Source organism: Zosterops lateralis, assembly GCF_965231275.1.
Source record: "Zosterops lateralis genome assembly, chromosome: 4".
NCBI lineage: Eukaryota > Metazoa > Chordata > Aves > Passeriformes > Zosteropidae > Zosterops > Zosterops lateralis.
In genome coordinates, this window is record NC_139765.1 from 25,170,907 (window position 1) to 25,188,800 (window position 17,894).

Sequence of the window (17,894 nt, forward strand, 5' to 3'; positions counted from 1 at the left end):
GTTTCTTCTCCTGGCACATTTTGCTGTCATGTAAAGCCAAGAATGATTCCCACTTGGAGCAGAATCAAACACAACCCTGGAAATCTGCTTAGATGCTACAAAATTGGGCCATTCTGTACGGCCTCTGCTTTTGGTTGCTGGAGAAGTCTCCATCAGCAGTATTACAGAAGCTTGGCTTATGTTCTTGCAGAGAGCTGCTCTTTGGCTTCATTCCCAAATGGGCACTTGCATTTTTGCCATCTATCACCTGTACAGGTAGTGATTCCTACTCAGGAGTTTCAGCAGGACACCAGGTGAACAGAGAGCCTGCAACATCCACTTTATACAGTGACCTTCTCACATTGGTTTCCAAAGCAGCAAAATATTACAACACCCAGGAGCATTACATTAAATTGGTTCTTGTTCTGCTTACATGGTGCTTTCTTGCCTCTTTGAAATCCATTGCCACCTACCAATTCTGAATTTCACAGTAAAACACTAAACAGTAATTTGTCCACTTTTCTGTATTTCTCCTGACTACAAATGCGAACCATGAGCTCTGTCTTACATGCGAGTTACTTCAAGGTGATGAAAAAGTGCACAAGCAGATATTGCTATGCCCCATAATCCATGTTTTGTAAGTCCAATAGCCTCCAAAGTATTGTCCTCAAAATAATATATAATTTGTAAGACTCTAATAATTCCATTTCTCTTCTGAAAGGGAACCTAGTTTAGCTGGGCAAGAACTTGGATGAAAGTCCAATTAAATTTTTGTCATACAAATGCTGTGAAGTGTACAGACTTTCATTTTTTAATAAAACTATGAGAAGTGGTAACATTTCTTTGATGAACTGCTGCAGCTCAGAGGACCCTTGTTATACAGTGCAAATTTATCCTTACACCACGATTTTTATTTTTAGTGTAAACACCTCCTAGCTCTTTCCTCAACAATTTCTCTGCCACTCTTTGCTGCTCCCCACTAAAAGATACGTCACTGAAAACAAGCAACTTCAATAAAACTCAGAAAACTGTTGCCATGCTGGTTATCTCAAGGCCAGGGAGCACCAACCTCCAAACCTACTGTGAACTCCAGGTTTGGCTGTCAGCAGGGGTAGCAACAATCCAAAAAAATGCAATACAGGTGGTATTTGCAGGTAACCTAGCCATGCTCATATTCAGTAGCACATGCAAGCAGGTTTTATCACGCAGAGGAGAACACGCCACTCTGAATCCTGAACCCCAGCTAGAGTGAAACATTTCTTTCACAGAGGGTTTGCTATGAGCTATGACGCTATTTTTCTTTTTCACATTATTTGGATGGGAGTTAAGTCTCTCTGGGGCTGCTAAAAAATATCAGCTTTGCTAAAGCTGGCCAGGTAAGGTCAAAACCTTCAAACCACAGCATTAAAACTGAGTTAAGCAATAAATTGCAAGAAACCTCTGGAAGATGAAAAGGGAAGAGAACCAATCTCAGCTCTCAGTATTGCCCTGTGGGAGAAGCCAGCAAACAAGTGATGCTTCCAGTTCAGGCTAAACACACTGAACAGGAAGTAGGATCCACTTAAGAAATTAAATCCTACAAAAAGATTCTGTAAGCAGCACCCTCTTCCCTTTCCGGCTGGATGACTGAGTAAACCTTTTGGACTCCACCAGAAGCACAGACAGAGCAAACAGTTGTTCACTGTAGGGACAATGACAGCAACTATTTCACTGACCTTTGCACTCTAAGGAAAAACCTCATTCTCTCCTTCAGAGCTTTACATAATTTCTGCCTGAATAGCACAGGTCAGGTGTGGAGCTCGTGCACAAGTACCTGTATGGAGCCAATTTTTGAGTGATGTGCATTAGCCAAGCTCTCTTTGGCCTGTAGCAATGCCAGGACAAAGTACCAGTGTTAGCAGTCTCCTACAATTTTCTAACTATTACTTTCGTCCTCCACCTTTTTTTGACTAAATTCTCTGACTCAATATTCTGCCAGAGTTCCATCTCAAAAAAAACCCCGAAACAAACAAAAACCGAAACCCTAACCTAAATTTATTTGATGGAAATATTTAACAGCCAGACAAGAATCCCGTCCTGTTTCACAACAGGGATTTCTAACTCAAATCTAAGATTGCAACTATTGTTTCAGCATCTCATAGCAAAATCAGTAAAACCACATCTTTGTGTTTTCTAGATCTGCAACTGAACCTGGATTACCTGTACTCTTTGTCATGTAACTTTTAACATTTAAAAAAAATTTCTAGAGCAATGGTGAATTATTCATCCTCGACCATCTAGATATCCTGTTCCATTTCTAAAAGTATGATATTTACACTTAAATTTCTACATTTTGAGATAGAGGACTGCTTCTTTCAGTCATTCTGCTAAGTCATGAACTGGATCAGACGAACCAATGCTGTGTCCCTCTACCAAATTTACTATCATGTCCAGGACACCCACTGCACTCAGAACAGCAGATAATTCCTGATGTAGTAACTCAGTCAACAGGCATGATAACTTACAAAGTTTATATCCAAGTCAGCCCCCAAATGTCCCCATGTAACTGTGCCACTTTAAGGAATTATATTTCCTAATATATATTTTTATGTACATTTCTGCACATTAAGAAGTCAAAATACCAGAGCTGTCATTCAACTGCCCATATCTCAACAAACTTTCGGTTTTTCAAATGCATGTCCCAACAAAAAGGATTTACCTTGCTATTTCCTGGACTCCATAAACTAGATGCGCACCATTCTTTAGCAGATGCTGGACCCTGAACCCCTGAATGTTTTTTATTTAATTACTATTAAACATCATCAGTTCGTCTTGTTCTAAGCAATTCAAAACGTTCAAGAATGTCACAACCCAAAGTAAAATTCCCTCTCATACCTCTATGATACAGATTAGTGAGGTTGGCCTCTGCCTTCTGCAGTGGCAGCTGAGATGGCTTTTTCCTGTGCTGCATGATCCACAGGGGTCTGTGCCTCAGATTTCCAAGCATGGATTTCACATGCAGTAAATACATATGACAAACGTATTGATGGACAGCTCCTGATACCAAGATCTGCTCTCCATACATTCCAGGGCCTCCACCAGCTCCTGCAGGACCACCTTTATCCTTGTCATATCAACAAACATTCTTTGCATGCTGAATCCATTCCATATTTTGATGGGAAAACATCTGTTTCTTCAACCCTGTGCAGCAGTGCTGACTCACTCTGTTTAGCTTGGAAACGCTGCTGAACGATCACATTCAATTCCAGAACATTAGTGTAAGTCTCTTTCAAGAGATCCCAATGACAGTCAGCATGAAGAAACACTTTGAAAATGAGCTGCCCTATCCAAGCTCTCAAAAGTTCATTCCTCTTCCAAACAGGTAATTCCCAAGCAGGTCCCAGGCCACTCATTCTCATCTATACACAATCTCTTTTAAGGCTCTGATGCAGATCATTTCTGCTCCACAAATTGTGAATTAGCCAAAACTTCCAAACATTTTCTTTCCAGTTTGGGGTACCCATGATGTCAAGCTGTTTATTGCTTTGCAGGATGATGCAGGTAAACGTTTTGTATAACAGCTTTCAAAATCCACTCAGCACTTTGTATTTTCTCAGCCAAAAGAAATTTTTATTTCCAACAGGGTTTTATGACTCTTCTGGATCATTTCCAAGTTCTCCCAGGAAGCCACTGAACATTGTTTAAATTACTCCTTGGAATTAGAATCACGGTTTTAGAATCACAACAGCTCTGGTTTCTGTTAAGACTTGACCACCAAGTACAATCGTGCTCTACTGGAGAGAACCCCTCACTTCTGACCACAGCACTGGGGGGGTTAAGCCACAACTGAGTCAAAGGATTTTAAGCACTTCCCACTGAGAAACCTTTCCCATAGAGTCAACTGTGGTACCATTTCTTTATTTGGTCTATTCAATTTCCACCACCTTCCAACCATGGCGCAGCACAAGGAAATACTGAATCTCCGTATTTGCCACAAGTTCCCACATGGAAAACCTCCAAGGCTCCTTCCCAGCTACCCAAAAACTTTCTGCCTCTGCTGTGACACCACCTTGAAGAGCCAAAGTGAAAGTGTCAAATTCAGCAGTTCCAGCACATCCTGTTCTGCTATCACAGTGCTACATACAGAGTTGACTCTTCACCAACATAAAATCAATGCAGTAACAGGAACTTTTTTCTGAATATGTAGAATAGAACAGACACTATGAAAAAAACCACTATTTTTATTCATTTGAAAAGAAGTCATTTACTCAATCACATTAACTAGGCTAAAAATGACTGTTTTCAGACTACACCAGCAGTTAAATATTTTCAGCACCAATTCATGACACATTAGTGACATTTATCACAACAGGTCTATTTCTTAACGTAAAGGACATACTAGCTTCAGTAGCTGCTACTGGAAAAGGAGTAAGCAGAAGGCTGCCCTTTCTTTCCAAATATTTATGAGTGAGAGTAGCAACTTCTAGAAATAAGTAACTGCCAAATTATCTCCCAAATTTTTAAATGCATCTTTTAAAAATAGAGTTAAAATAGATATCTTAATATGAGCTATCATAGATTTTATATTTATGTGCTGAATACTCCAAAATGTGAGTAACTGAGCAAGCATCCAGTACATAACTTTTAAAATAGTTCTTCCCTCCCCACAATATCAACCCCATTTTTTTTATCCATGTCATGCTGGTTAGATCCCTATCTCTAGTGACTTCCCAGTAAACACCACACTGTTTGATATCGCTAGGATATGCTACCATCCTATGAGTGAAAGAAGTCAGTGACCTGGTGAAATACCACCAATTCACATGAACAGAAAATTCATTGAGTCATTGGCTTGTTAACTTCAAACATCAAATGAATCCTAAGCTCTAGTTTTTCAAAGCCTTTGTGGTCTTCCTCTTGCTGGGCCAGCTCAGGTCATCACTGAAGGCAGAACTGATGAAGGCAAAGAAACCAAAAAGCAGCAGATAATACTGTTTCTGTCCTTTTAAACAAATCAAGTTCGCACAAAACAAAAAGAGACCAAGGTTAAAATGAAGTTTATTCGGTTTTTTTTTTTTTTTGGTTTTTTAAGCTTTTTTTATATAAAACTGTTTGTGAAACAGCTATTTTTATTCCCATGGCAGAGTGACCCCTGAAAGATGCACTAACTCCTTTCTTAAGGCCTTAACAAGAAAAAAAACTTCTTTTGTTGCTGTTCCTAAAACCCCAAATGTTTTAAAATGATGTAATTTACAAAACAAAAAACAAATGAAAAAACTCCCCACAAAACAAAACAAACCACCCCAAATAACCATATAGTGTAGGCTGTTACACTGACATTCCCTCTTCCTTCCTTAGGAAAAGCAAAAACATAAAGGGTCAAGTGGATTTACCCCAGTCAGTTTGAAGATACATTTACTCCACCAATATTAAGACTTCCTTCCGTTCCTCAATCTGGCAGGTAAGCCATGCCTTCCTCTCACCTGCCTTCCAAACTGAAGGCAGCTTTCTTGGAATGATCTGGCAGTCACGTTGTTGCCACACAGGTCAGAATATGCCCTTCCTCTGCATGGTACAGGTGTTCCCACACCAAAGAAGCGTATGGGACCTAGCAAGCAGCAGGCACCTCTTCATGAGTCTCAGGACCCAGGAGTCTGCAGATGTTGCTCAAGCTTACATTGTTAATAGTGTTTCTCAAAAATGGAAACCTCCCTACCCCCTCAGACACAACTACTGACACCAAATTACCTGCAACCATCCAAGCCTTCCTCCCACATCCTACAAACAATTTATCAATATTTTATTTGCCTTTCAAAATTGAATTTCATCAGATGTTGTGAGAAAGAAAGCAAGAGGAACAGAGACAAGTCCTGTTTGGAGTACTCCCATTTTGCTATCTTTCCCACAAAATGTTAGGCTCCACATTTGCTTTAATTTTGGATTTAATATTTACTTTAGCTATAGGTTTCTTTTTTAATTTATATGGGGATTTTAAAATTTTAATCGAAAGCATCAAAAGGGATATAGCGCACCTTTCATTTAAAACAAAGTCTTTCAAGACTAAAAAATAGATCTTTATATATATATATATTTATCCCTCCCCTCTTTAATTCCCCCCACCTGTTTCCTTTTTCCCCCTCCCCTCCCCACTGTCAATATGGAGATTGTGTCCATGGAAACAGCTGGTTCAGACTCTTGGTCAGATTCTGTGATGTCATCAGTCTTGAGTGTGATGTAAGAATTTATGAAGGAAGTGCTGGCATTGGCAGGCACGTTGAGAGGGGGCATGGCTGCACAGTGGGAAAGATTCCATTCAGTCACAAATGTCCACCGCTTTTTATCTCAACAGCCTAACCTGAAAAACAAAGTCAAAATAATATTGGAATGGTTCCTTCCCTCCATTTGCCAACAGGCCCCTCAGGCTCTGGAAAAACCCACTCAGCAGCCTACTACAGCAGCAACACCAAGAGCTCTTTCGTTTTGTGGACTGAAAACAGATATACACAATGGCAAGTAGTTCATAAAAGCTAATCCATGTAATAAAAAGACTTAGTTTAACAACCAGCAAAAAAAAAAATTAAACAAGCCCAGTTCTGAAGGAGGTCTGGGATGACAGGATGATCCGTGCCACAATGGCACGGCACTCTTACAGAACCTCTACCTTGGCAGGAGCTCACCCACCTCATGTTCACTCCTGACAGTGACAGTGAGAATGGGAAACAGAGGGGCCAAGCATGTCCCAACATGGTGACAGCTTCTCGGTTGCCATGAGGGACAGCACCCAAATGTTTCCCTATGGGTCATGCTGCTACCACCCAATGGTAGTTTCCAGTGAATGTGTAGCAGATAGTGAAACTAGTATCAAAATTACAGGAGTCCAGGAATCAAACCTGGGAAATGACCAGATTTCACCAGCTAAAGTTAAGCTGTGTATGGTTTAACTAATTGAAGGGCAGGTGAAATTTCTTTCTGCTGCTTCTTTGATCTAATTTTCATATTATGGAGACAGTTCATGGAAGGACTAGGCTTGTGATGTCTTTCAAGATAAATGTGGAAACATCCAAATGCTTGGCACGTGTTTTCCTGTGCAGAAATTCTATGAGGTGGGAAAATGAACTTCAGGAGTTTGCTAAGTTGGTGGAGGCTTAGTTCAAAAGAGAAACGACAAGGTTAAAATTTAATTTCTCTGAGTTATGGTTCTCATTCTTAATCTGCACAGAGAGAAAGCAAAGCTTGAAATAATGTATTCCTTTCTTCCCTTATCCCATAACAGAAGTGAGCCCAACAGCAATTTATTTATTTAGTAAGGTTACTTAGTTTGATACGACTTAGATAAACCCCTTCCTACGAGCTAGTGAGCTTGAGAAAAGAAAAAAAATTGCACCATAAGTGATGCATATGGAAAGCAGTTAACAGAATTAGAGGTGTGTCTGGGAGCAAAGTAACACCCATGTTTGTTCATAGCTGGCAATTAAACTCCAGGAACCCTAACTAAGTGTGATGCAGAAGTCAATGCTGCTCTGATCATCAGCACACCAATTAGATTATATTCCAGCAAGCCCAGCTCTTGGCTGCTAATATCTCCCATCCAGGGGTGCCACAGTTAAGAGTGAGTAAAGAGTCAGGCAAGTACACAGGAAAACCAGACGGGCAACGTTGTGGAGCACCAGCTGAAGAGGAAAGGGGGAGGTTCCTAAAGAGCTCAGGCAGCTGCCCTTTGTGGTTTCATTACCGCACAACTGAAAGAGTGTCAAGGCCGTGTTGCTGTCTCTGGCTCCTGTACAACTGCAGCTTGCCCATGCCTGGAATTGGTCCAGAGCATTAGGCATTGGCTCAGGGAAGAAACAGGCTCAACAGTGAGAGAGAGTCCTGCCTTGTTCCTGGACAAGATCCAGAGCACCAGACTTGCTCTCACAGTCACTCTCCAGATCTGGACTTGATCCAAATGTTCTAGAGGCAACTGGCTCAGGGAGAGAGAAGCAACAAAGACAGAATACATTGACTTGCCTGGATGTTATCCAACATGCAGGATTTTTCTGAGCTTCCTAGGCCTGGGAGTGAACCAGGACTGAAATAACCCAATAATCTCACAATTGAGTATCCATTGTATCTTACACTAAAACCAGCAGAAGGGCAGTTCCAGTACTACCTGAACTGCTACAGAATTCCCCTAAAGTTCTTTAATTACCACAATAATACAATTTTATTTTTTTTTTAATAATTAGATCTTTCAGATTTGCATTGCTTTTATATTTAGGAATGCAAGATCAGGTTGGAATTGGAGAACCTGATTTTTAAGACATTCTGAACATTGAAAAGGGGGTGGCTAAATAGGACCTTCTGGTAGGAACTACTTGAGGCAAAAGTGGATTTGGAAAGAAATGATGCCTTAGAGAGATATCTAGAGCATACAGTGAATACAGTGCAAATTCCACAGCCTGCAAGGTCTTAAAACATTCCTATGCAAGGTCTTAAGACATTCCTATGATATATAAAAAAAGAGGAAATAATGCAGGGAACAAAGCTGTGTGAAGGTCTCTGGGACACAGTAATGTTCACCAGTACCTTAAAGGAATGGCCCAAAAATCACCAGACTTCCCCAGTGTTAAACAGCCAGAAGAGGCATCTGGGCTGTGGGACTCCCATCCTGTTTTAACATTACGAATTACATTGCCTGTTATACTTTAAGGAAAAGAGAAAAGCTTAAAGGAATCCCCATGACCTTTACCATGGAAGGAGAAAGCTACTCAAACACTGAATACTGTTAAATACTATTTACATGGTAACTGTTAAAACAACACTCCAAAGCCAAGAACGAGTGCTATTAAAAATAAAAAGTCACAGAAGACAGCCGAGCTAAACCAAGTCAGCAGCCAATCTACAAAGTGTGTTTATATGGGACACTACCCATCTTCTGCTACTGCACCAAAACCCCACAGTCTTCCCATTAATCTCTCACCCTTCACACAAAACACCATTAGAAGTACTTCACAATTACTTTACTTGAAAAATAGGAAAGATTTTAAGTTAGGGGAGGTGCCTGGGAAGTAAGGGAATGGCAATGAGGGAAGGGGATTACCATCAGCAGGTCCAAGAACTGACATGAAAGAGCAACTTCCCCTGCATGACTGCAGGAAAAAGAGAAGCAAATAGCTTGAGTAAGAAATGCAACTGAGTAGTGAAATGAAGGCAAGAGATTTTCTTGGCCTGCAGTTTCATGGAAAGGGAGCTGACAAGTATTAATTTGAAACCAAATATTTATTTCATTTTAATCCACCCTGTTGCCTTTGAACTTCAATGTATCCACAACTGAGTAAAAAATAAGAAATTCCAACCTCATCCCATTCTCTGGGTGCTAACTCTCACCTCAGTGCTACTCCCTCCTTGTGCCAGTGTATTTTCCCAGCACACAGTGAACCAGATTAGGAAAATGACCTCGCTCTGATGCTAACATGGCAAAAAGCTGTTTCAGACAAATTGAATTCCCCGCCAAGTTCACACCTGGCTGCATCAACGCTGGACCTAGACAAAGGAGGAGGCAGTAAGGAAGTGCAGCGAGGAACTTGGGGCACATTACAAAGTTATGGAATTGTCACCACTTCTGGATACAGTTCTATCTTCTATGCCCTATGTCTGTTGGCAAAATAGAGAAAAAAGCTGGACTAAAAGAAACACAGTGGGCTCCTGCTAAGACTAATTTACTTACCCCTGGATCTATCTACATTTCCAGAAATCAGGAATACTAGATTACAATAATCCTGAACTCATCAATATTATTTATTCCTTACATATAGAATTTAAGATAATTTGATGACTGATCTTATTTATACAGAAGCTTACTATTAACTACTCAGACTCACGGAAAAAACCCTTCAAATCCTTATGGACGTGATACAAAAGGAGATTTCTGCCACTCATTTAGATGAGAGAGTAATCAGGCAGTTGTAACAGTTAACAAGCTTTGCCTTTCACTGTTTAACAGAAGGAACTGCTGCAGAAATACAAAAGACTGAACATGATGGTAGCAGAGAAAAAAAAAAATTACTAATTTTCTAAATATACACAAAAGCACCTCGATTTCTCACGGAAATGGGGAAGGCACTGAAGGTAAGGCAGCAGGTGGAACTGGAAGCTCTCTCCCACTCACCTGTGCTTGCTTTTATATCCATTCCCAGGAGAACACTTCCCCCCTCACCCCCGCTCCGACTGCTCTGTGCTGAGGCTGCCTTTCACCATCTTGTTCTGCAAGGAGGGAAGAGAGCAAGGAAGGAGGGGCTGACAAACCAGCAAGCCAAACAGAGGAGGAAAAAGAAAATGAGAGACAAACAGAAGACAGGGGTAGGGAAAGGGAACATAAAGAAAGTGAGAGAGAGAGGGAGAGAAAGAAAAGTCAGTATTGGAGCCAGAAATAGACTTTTCAGACAGAGTTTTCCCTGAGACAAAAGCAGGTAATTCCACAAAAGTAGAGTCTGAGATATGAAAGCCTGGTTAATTTTAAGAAACACAGGATTTAACACAAAAAGGTAGAAAAAGCCAAGAAGCATCACTTTAAAATTGCCCAAACAGATGGCTTAAGACAATCCAAGATGGCTGAGCCACCAAAAGGTGAGGTATCCCATCCCCTTTACAGCCTCTCCATGGCTCAGCATCCTCATCAGGTCTGTTGCAACATCACTTCCTGTGATGCAGACAGAGCTGGTTGGATCTGTGAGAGGAACCCTTCCAAAGACGATAGTTTTCAGACAGCATTTTCCTTGTGATAAAAGCTGATATTCTGCATAAGTAGTACATTCAGGACATGGATGGTTGAAGCATCAATCCTGACAGAAGAAAATGGAAAAGCTCACTGGGGAGCACACAGCAAGGCAGGACCCTAAGTCCCTCTGGACTTAGCTGGCTTATGCCTTAAGTGCCAAGCACAGTTAATGAGGCAAGAAGCACCTTTGCTCTCCAGGAGCCGCTTACTGTGATGAAGTGTACTTACCGGTGTGAGGCACAGACTGCCAAAGGGTAAGAGGGCTTGTACTGGGGGACTTAATGCTGGAGATTTATAAAACTAGCTCTTCCACCCATTAGCTACAGAACAGCAGAGTGAGATGAGACAGTTGCTAATAGTGCTAAGCTGGTGTTACCTAAAAGCATAGTTTTCAACAGATTAACTGAAAGTATTTCTTCCTCTCAATTGCTCATACTCATATAATGCAAAAAAATTGATGCAATTCATTCTCCAGTCATTCCAGAGCAATGGTTTTCAGCCTTTCTGTTCCTGCATTGTCACTGTATGGAATTCCCCTTTCCAGCCACTACAATGGAAGGAGCAGAGTGAGCTTATATTCTGCCCTGCAGAAGGGTTGAGAACAAACCGGTAACAATTAGTGAAATACAGGGTGAGGGCAGAGAAAGAAAGCAAAGAAAACTCTACTTGGCTTCAAACAAATTATTTGTGTCTTTATTAAGCAAAAGTCAAGAAACTTCAGTGTCAAAGAAAGGCTGCCAGTGTTGAATTTCTGTTTGTGACACAATGAAGAAAATGATCTGCAGTGGGATGTTCTGAACAGAATTCAAAATTTTATTGCCTTACGAAGTGCCGTTAAGAACTTAATTGGTAGTTGTCCCCCTCCCATCCCACAAGATTACTTTAGAAATCCATGTGCCTTCTCAGAATTTTCTCTGGAAAGCTGGATTCTTTGCTTGAATTTAAACCAGTTCTTTCCTTTCATGGTTTGAGCACCATCACTGCAAAGTGCTGCAAAGCAGTAGTGACCCAAGCCATCTATGTAATACTATATTTTCCAGGAATACTTGGGACAACAGACAGCAAAAATAAAACAGCCTTCAAATACACAACCCTCTGTCATGGCTTAACCACAGCCATGCTCCAATTATCTTTAGTCAAGTATTCAAAATTGAGCAGAGGGTGTCATTTCAGCCGTTATTTTACACAGTAAGAGGAGCTCATCCTTCCTGTTTTGGTTTGGCAAGATCTGCAGGTTCTTGTAGTATTAATGCACTAATTTAAGCTTGCTGTACATTGTCAACACTATTCCACAGTTGTGCAGAATAATCTATTTTCTTTTATATAATGAAAAGTATGAAAAATTCCAGATAAGAGCCTGAACGTGAACTGAATCTTCCAGCACATTTTAAATACGTGTGTATAAATACATCATTTTGTGGTAAAACATCCAGAAAGGAACATGAGGCTAATTCCTCTGTTTACAAAAGACTGATTAAGAATAATCTGTGAAAACAGAAGACCACCTGATGTCAGTCTAATTCTAGGCAGGGATCTGCAGACAAGAACTAGATGGAGACTAATCCCTGCTAGAAAGCAACACACGTCTTCCATATTATCAATTCCTTTTCAGCATAAGCCATCCAAGCTCTTGCACAATTCCTGTTGTATTAAACTGGCAACAAGAACAGCTGTTTTTCTGGATACTTTCTCATCATTTAGAAGTGGAAGACTGGTATCCACAACCTGCCAGGGATGTATCCTCAAGGGCTGGGAGGGGTATTCCCAGCACTGTATCCCATTACTTACAGCTACAAGAGAGTATGTATTGCCTACTTTGTCTCCTCTTTCCATATAGACAGTTTTTTGCACCACTGTGCGTAGGCTCCAGGGACAATTATTAAGGATACCCAGACCCTGGGCAGAAGCAGCATAGAGGTCTTCTGAAAAACCAAAGATACACAGAACAACACCACAGATCCACTGAAGGAAGAGTGGTTGGACTCAGTCCAGTTACTGTTGGTAAATTAGAACAAGATTTTTCCAAAAACAAGGAAATTTTTTTCATAAAGTCGAGGAAATTTTTTCATACAGTCTTTTTTTTTCTTCCTTGCATCCTCAGTAAATCCAAGGAGAAAACCTGACAGTTCAATGCAACATTCAAACAAGAATAGCAAGCAACACACTGATTCTATCACAGAATTCAGGAAACAAAGCTGAGCTTTCTGAAGAGTCATCAAGGATCTAAATAAACACTGAGCAGATGGAACAGAAGTTTTATCTTCTTAATCTTGGTGGTGTTCTTGAGTTGATGTTTGCCTCCAGAATACACCACAAGCATATATCACAGAATAACTGAACTAAAAGCATCTCTGACTACAGACATTGTCCAGGTGATAAGATTACTAATCCAAATTTAGAAACCAGAAGAGGGCAGCAAAAAAAACCAGGTCTAATCCAGGAGAGGATTCTTACCTTGTGCTTGGGGCACCTCACTGAGAAATTCTCTTCGTTTAATAAACAATCTAAAGGAGGAGAAGACAGCAATGTATTATTTTTTTAAATGAAAACCAACTTGAATAGTACATCACATGTGTTAATCTTGCCTCACAAGTATACATTTTTCATTCAAAGATCTCTTATAGGAATACTTTGTTGATTCCTTCCACCCTCAAAGTTTTAGCAAACAAAATAACTGAACACTCCAAGTGACAATGCTGCTCCGACTACCAAGCAAACCTGGTTTTCCCAATGATCTTATGATAACAGCAAGTTACAAATCCTGTACTCCAACCCCCTTCAATTATTCCGGCCTTCTTTACTTTAACACAAGGAAGATGGGCACATTCATCCAATCTGAAAAGACAATCCCTGCATTTCATAGTACAAATGCTGCTTTTCACCCTTACCCTAAGGCCACACCAGCATCAAGGGGAGAAAGGGTGTGTGTGTCTATGTGTGTTTACAGTTTATTCACAATCCCAAATCCTGGTGATAGGTTTATACTGTGACACTGTGTCCAGTCGTCTGGTCACCCATGCTGCTCTTAGATCTGCTTCCATGAATCATACATGCGAAGCTTCTATAATCTAAAAAATGGTTTAGTTAATTATTTAAACCTATAACATAAAGTGAGGCACCTTTGTGGAACTGCTTATTTAGGAACAAATTAAGTAATACTGCCATTTGAAGAGCACTCATTTAGCAGCACTGCCTAAGTACAGATTGCTTCTCCTCACATCCCCCCTCCCAGAATATGCCTCTAAGTGATGCAAGTCGGCAGCTCCTGGAACGTCAGCCACGGAAAAAGCAGCACTCCCCTCGGAGCACTCAGCTGCCTCTGCTAGGCACCCTGAACTGCAGGGTCACCTGTCAACCTGCCCACATGCCTCATACCACTCTGTTCCCATCACCTCTTGCATCAAAGGCTGACCCAAGGCTGTCACCTCAACAGCAGGACCAAGCACCCATTCCCACCTCAGCACAACTGATCAACACTGCCCCAGAGAATTCAGTAAGGTGCTTAATGACCTCCTGCCTGCTCCAACCCACCCCAAGAACTCACAAGTAGAGAAGTGCAATGATAACTAGGATGTGCTAATTTAAAACGCTCTTAAGTATGTAGCATAACCAGTGCTACCTGCTGTTTCAATCTGCTGGAAGAGTTTAGCAGACAGCAGGAGACTGGAGCTAAAGCTTGCAGGAAAAGCTTTCTATATACCCAAGCTTTGGCAGAGCATCCCTCAGCTATGGAATGCTTCATGTTTCAAAATGAATGCCTATGGCCTGAATCAAAGGGAAACAGCATGCAAGAGGCTAAGTTACTTGAGAGATTTGAGCAAGGCTCCCCTAAAAGCCTTTATCTTGCCACAGATAATGTCAAATGCAGCATTAGCAAATCACAGGAAATAAATAAAATGTCTTGTCATTATAAGGGCAGGAATCATACATTTAGACTACAGCATGAATTATCGCTGCATAATACAGCAATCATCAAAAATATACAGAGCAATCATCAAAAACATACACAGTATGTTAGAACAGAATGAAGTTTTCTTCTTTGTTGAAATCCAACATTGGTAACAAATGCTGTTTTTTAGCTAGTACATCAGAAAGGAAGATTGTACAAAGATCAGGAAGAAGTGCCATAAACCTTGTACCTAATGCCTGATCTGTGTATGGAGCTCTTTATTTCTTACTAAGGTCAGCATTTTGGTTATAAATACTAATAGCAGATCCAATTAATAGCAATTTTTTTTGTTTCTGTTAAAGGACTACTATGAAAAATGTCATCAGCACACTGTAGAAAATCAGCTGAATACAAATAAGGCAGAAATTGTTCATCATTACAAAGCTGGCCTGGATTTTAGTTCCAAGTATCTTATATAACAGATTACAATTTGTCATGAAGTCAGCAGACACAGAGCTATGATCAGCTCATTGTAGCAGAAAGGGAAAAGAACTGAGACTTGTCCTTGTTTCAACATTTTTTCTCCATAAAGTAGTCAGGGAAAATTTAAAACACTTTCAATAGAAGCAATTATTCTTCTGTAAGCTTCATACTTTTGTCTCACCCTCTGTGTTCTGCCTGTTACTCATCTTTAACGACACTTGTGAAGGCACACAATTTCTGTTCTCTGAAAATTCATTTTATTTTGCCATTAATCTTTTCCTAATTTACAGTCAAAAATCTTTTTTAAGTGGAACTGCCTGCAATACATGTTGTAGGGATAAGCGTGCTGCAACCATCAGGATCTGACTCTAGGTGGTGAGGAACAAGCAGAGGGAGAGGATATAAAATTACAGAAAACAAAGATCCTGTTTCCATGGAGACATCCCTAGGACTAAGTTATCTTGAGACTCTTCATATCAGAGGCTCTTCATAAATTTGGACAGATGAAAGCCAAACACAGACAATGTTAACTACAGTCACTTCCATACAAAAATTACTTACATGGCACTACTGATCTTGATTTTTATGTAAATGGGTAAGAAATGTTCAGCTTTCTTACACCCTATACTACCACAGACTATTTTCTATGAAAGGAGATTAAAAGATAGCCTGAATTAGGCTATATAAAAGCATCCTTATGTACAAACTGGCAACTTATGAAGCCACATGCCTTGCACAGCACTCCTCAATTAGCAACAGCAGGGAAAAGCCTGGTTCCTCTCCAGGGTGGGATTGGACACCAACCACTGGTGCAGAAACCAGAGCCCAGGTCCCTCCCCAGAACTGCCTTCAGTGCTGCAAGGAACTGAAGCTGTTTGACATATTCCAGCCCCCAGCCATTTCCCAAAAAAGTACTGCCTTTCATGAGGCACAGTAATGGACAGGTACCAACTTCTAACCCACATGGACACAAAGGCAGGAACGCTTCAGCTCACACTGCAACTGCTTTGGAATACAGCATGGGTATTTCATCTCAACTAAGGCACGGTCACTTCCAGGAATTCAGACAAACCAAGTGCGTATGACTCAACATACCCTAAAAAACACTCTAGCAAGTGTTTTCTGTTTGGCTTTATTTCTTTTAGATACAAAACCAGTCATACATAATTCCAAAAGCCCGAAAGCCCTTTTAAATGTTAACACAAACTTCTAAGGATTCAGAACAGATCTGTGACAGATCCTAAACACAGCAAGGTGGCACCATCCTTCAAAGCAGGAAAGCAGGATGGTTGACTTCAAAATGGAACTACCACTGAGCTCAGGAAAGCTGAGAAGCACCTGTACAGTTTCACTACAGAAAGACAGTAGAAATGTAAAACCAGTAAAAAGGGTTTACAGGAAGACAGCAGGCTGAGTAAAGAGAAAATATTGTTGATTTGTTTCTCAAGGAAGTCTACATTTTTTTGCTTGGGCATAAATGAAAATCAGGTCTTATGCCATATAGCTTGCTTATTTCTTTTACAGATTTATTGGAAGTATGTCTGTAGATTAAGATAGCTTGATTATACCCACAGATAACACCAACTGCAAACAAGGTCTTTTACTGTCACACCATCAGGCTGAAATTTTGAATGCTGAGGATCTACTTTAAGCTGGTGCTCTTCTATTTGTTTTGGTTGAAAACTTCACGTGAAGCAGCCCAACAATTTCCTTAAAACTCTTTCTTGGAAAAAAGTTATTTTGCCCATATTAAACATCCCAGATTTTTTTTTTTCCGAAAAGCTCTACAATATCTTGATCTTCAGTAGGATCTGGATTTTATCTAAGGCGTGCCCTTCCCAGCTACCACAAAAATCAGCAAACAGAACTCCTTGAAAGGAGATATGGGGATCTTCATGCGCACATCCTCAGAAGAGGCTTGTTAGATTTTAGTAGGTACTTCTAAAAATTCCACCAAATATACTTCTGTGTGGGGGCGATCGGGCCTTGCCTGTAAATGAACCTCTGCCCTCAGATTCAGACACCAGACCCAAAAGCACTGAAGCTGTCAGGGGACATTTCTAAGACTCAAGCAACCCAAAAGAAGAAAGTGACCATTTCAAAACTGCAAAATGGGAAGCACTAGTCCAGCAGGCAGAAGTGAAAACAGTACTGAGAAAGGCAACCCAAGATACTGAAAGAATGAAGGCTATTAGGAGGGAGTCCAGTGCTATTAGAAGGCAGGAGCAGGGAATTAAGGATGAATCCAGCAGGGGGCTAAGACAAAGAATTGATTGGAACAAGGCATAGAAAAGTGAAACAGAGAATATAAAGGACAATATGCGAAAACAAACCAGGACTAGCAAGGTGAGGTGTAGACAAGGAGCTGAGTTAGGAGAACCAAATGGAAAAAGAACTAGAAACAAGGAAGGAGAGGAGAAGGTGAAGTAAGAGCAGAGAGAAGGAAGCCAGAGTCCAGTTTTTTTTCTAGCCAGAGCTAGAAAACTGGACAAAGGAAAAGTCAGAAAGAATTGGGAGGAATTGGGTCTTACAAAGACACTGGAGTAAGAAATTTAAAGAGGAGCCTGAGACCAACTAGATAAAAGGCCTGTGGCTGGTATGAGAAGCCAGAGGAGAACATGTCAGACATACAGATGAAAAGGAAGAAACAGACAAGAAAAATTATTTTAAAAAGCACCAGTTAAGTCTTTTGCTCTCACTAAACCATACTCTTCCTGGAGTTAAACCAGAGACTCACCAGTTTTACCAACTCCTCCACTATTTTTAAATATGTTTGTGAAACTCACAGTCGAAGCAGCCCATCTCCAT

The 17,894-nt window shown here is 40.6% G+C and overlaps 1 protein-coding gene across 11 annotated transcripts in view; it reads right to left on the reverse strand.

The window, feature by feature from the left end:
• Positions 1–4,223: 4,223 nt before the first annotated feature.
• TCF20 (transcription factor 20) overlaps positions 4,224–17,894 on the reverse strand; it is a 130,908-nt gene continuing 117,237 nt past the window's right edge. For 9 of the 11 annotated variants that reach the window (XM_083858998.1, XM_083858994.1, XM_083858996.1 and 6 more), the window contains 3 exons: positions 13,169–13,218; positions 10,106–10,233; positions 4,224–6,313 (listed from right to left, as the gene is read on the reverse strand). In XM_083858998.1, the coding sequence (XP_083715124.1) occupies positions 10,150–10,233; positions 13,169–13,218 (134 nt within the window). In that variant the 3' untranslated portion in view covers positions 4,224–6,313; positions 10,106–10,149. The remainder of the gene's footprint in view (positions 6,314–10,105; positions 10,234–13,168; positions 13,219–17,894) is intronic. The other 2 variants (XM_083859000.1, XM_083858991.1) reach the window with 2 other exon arrangements.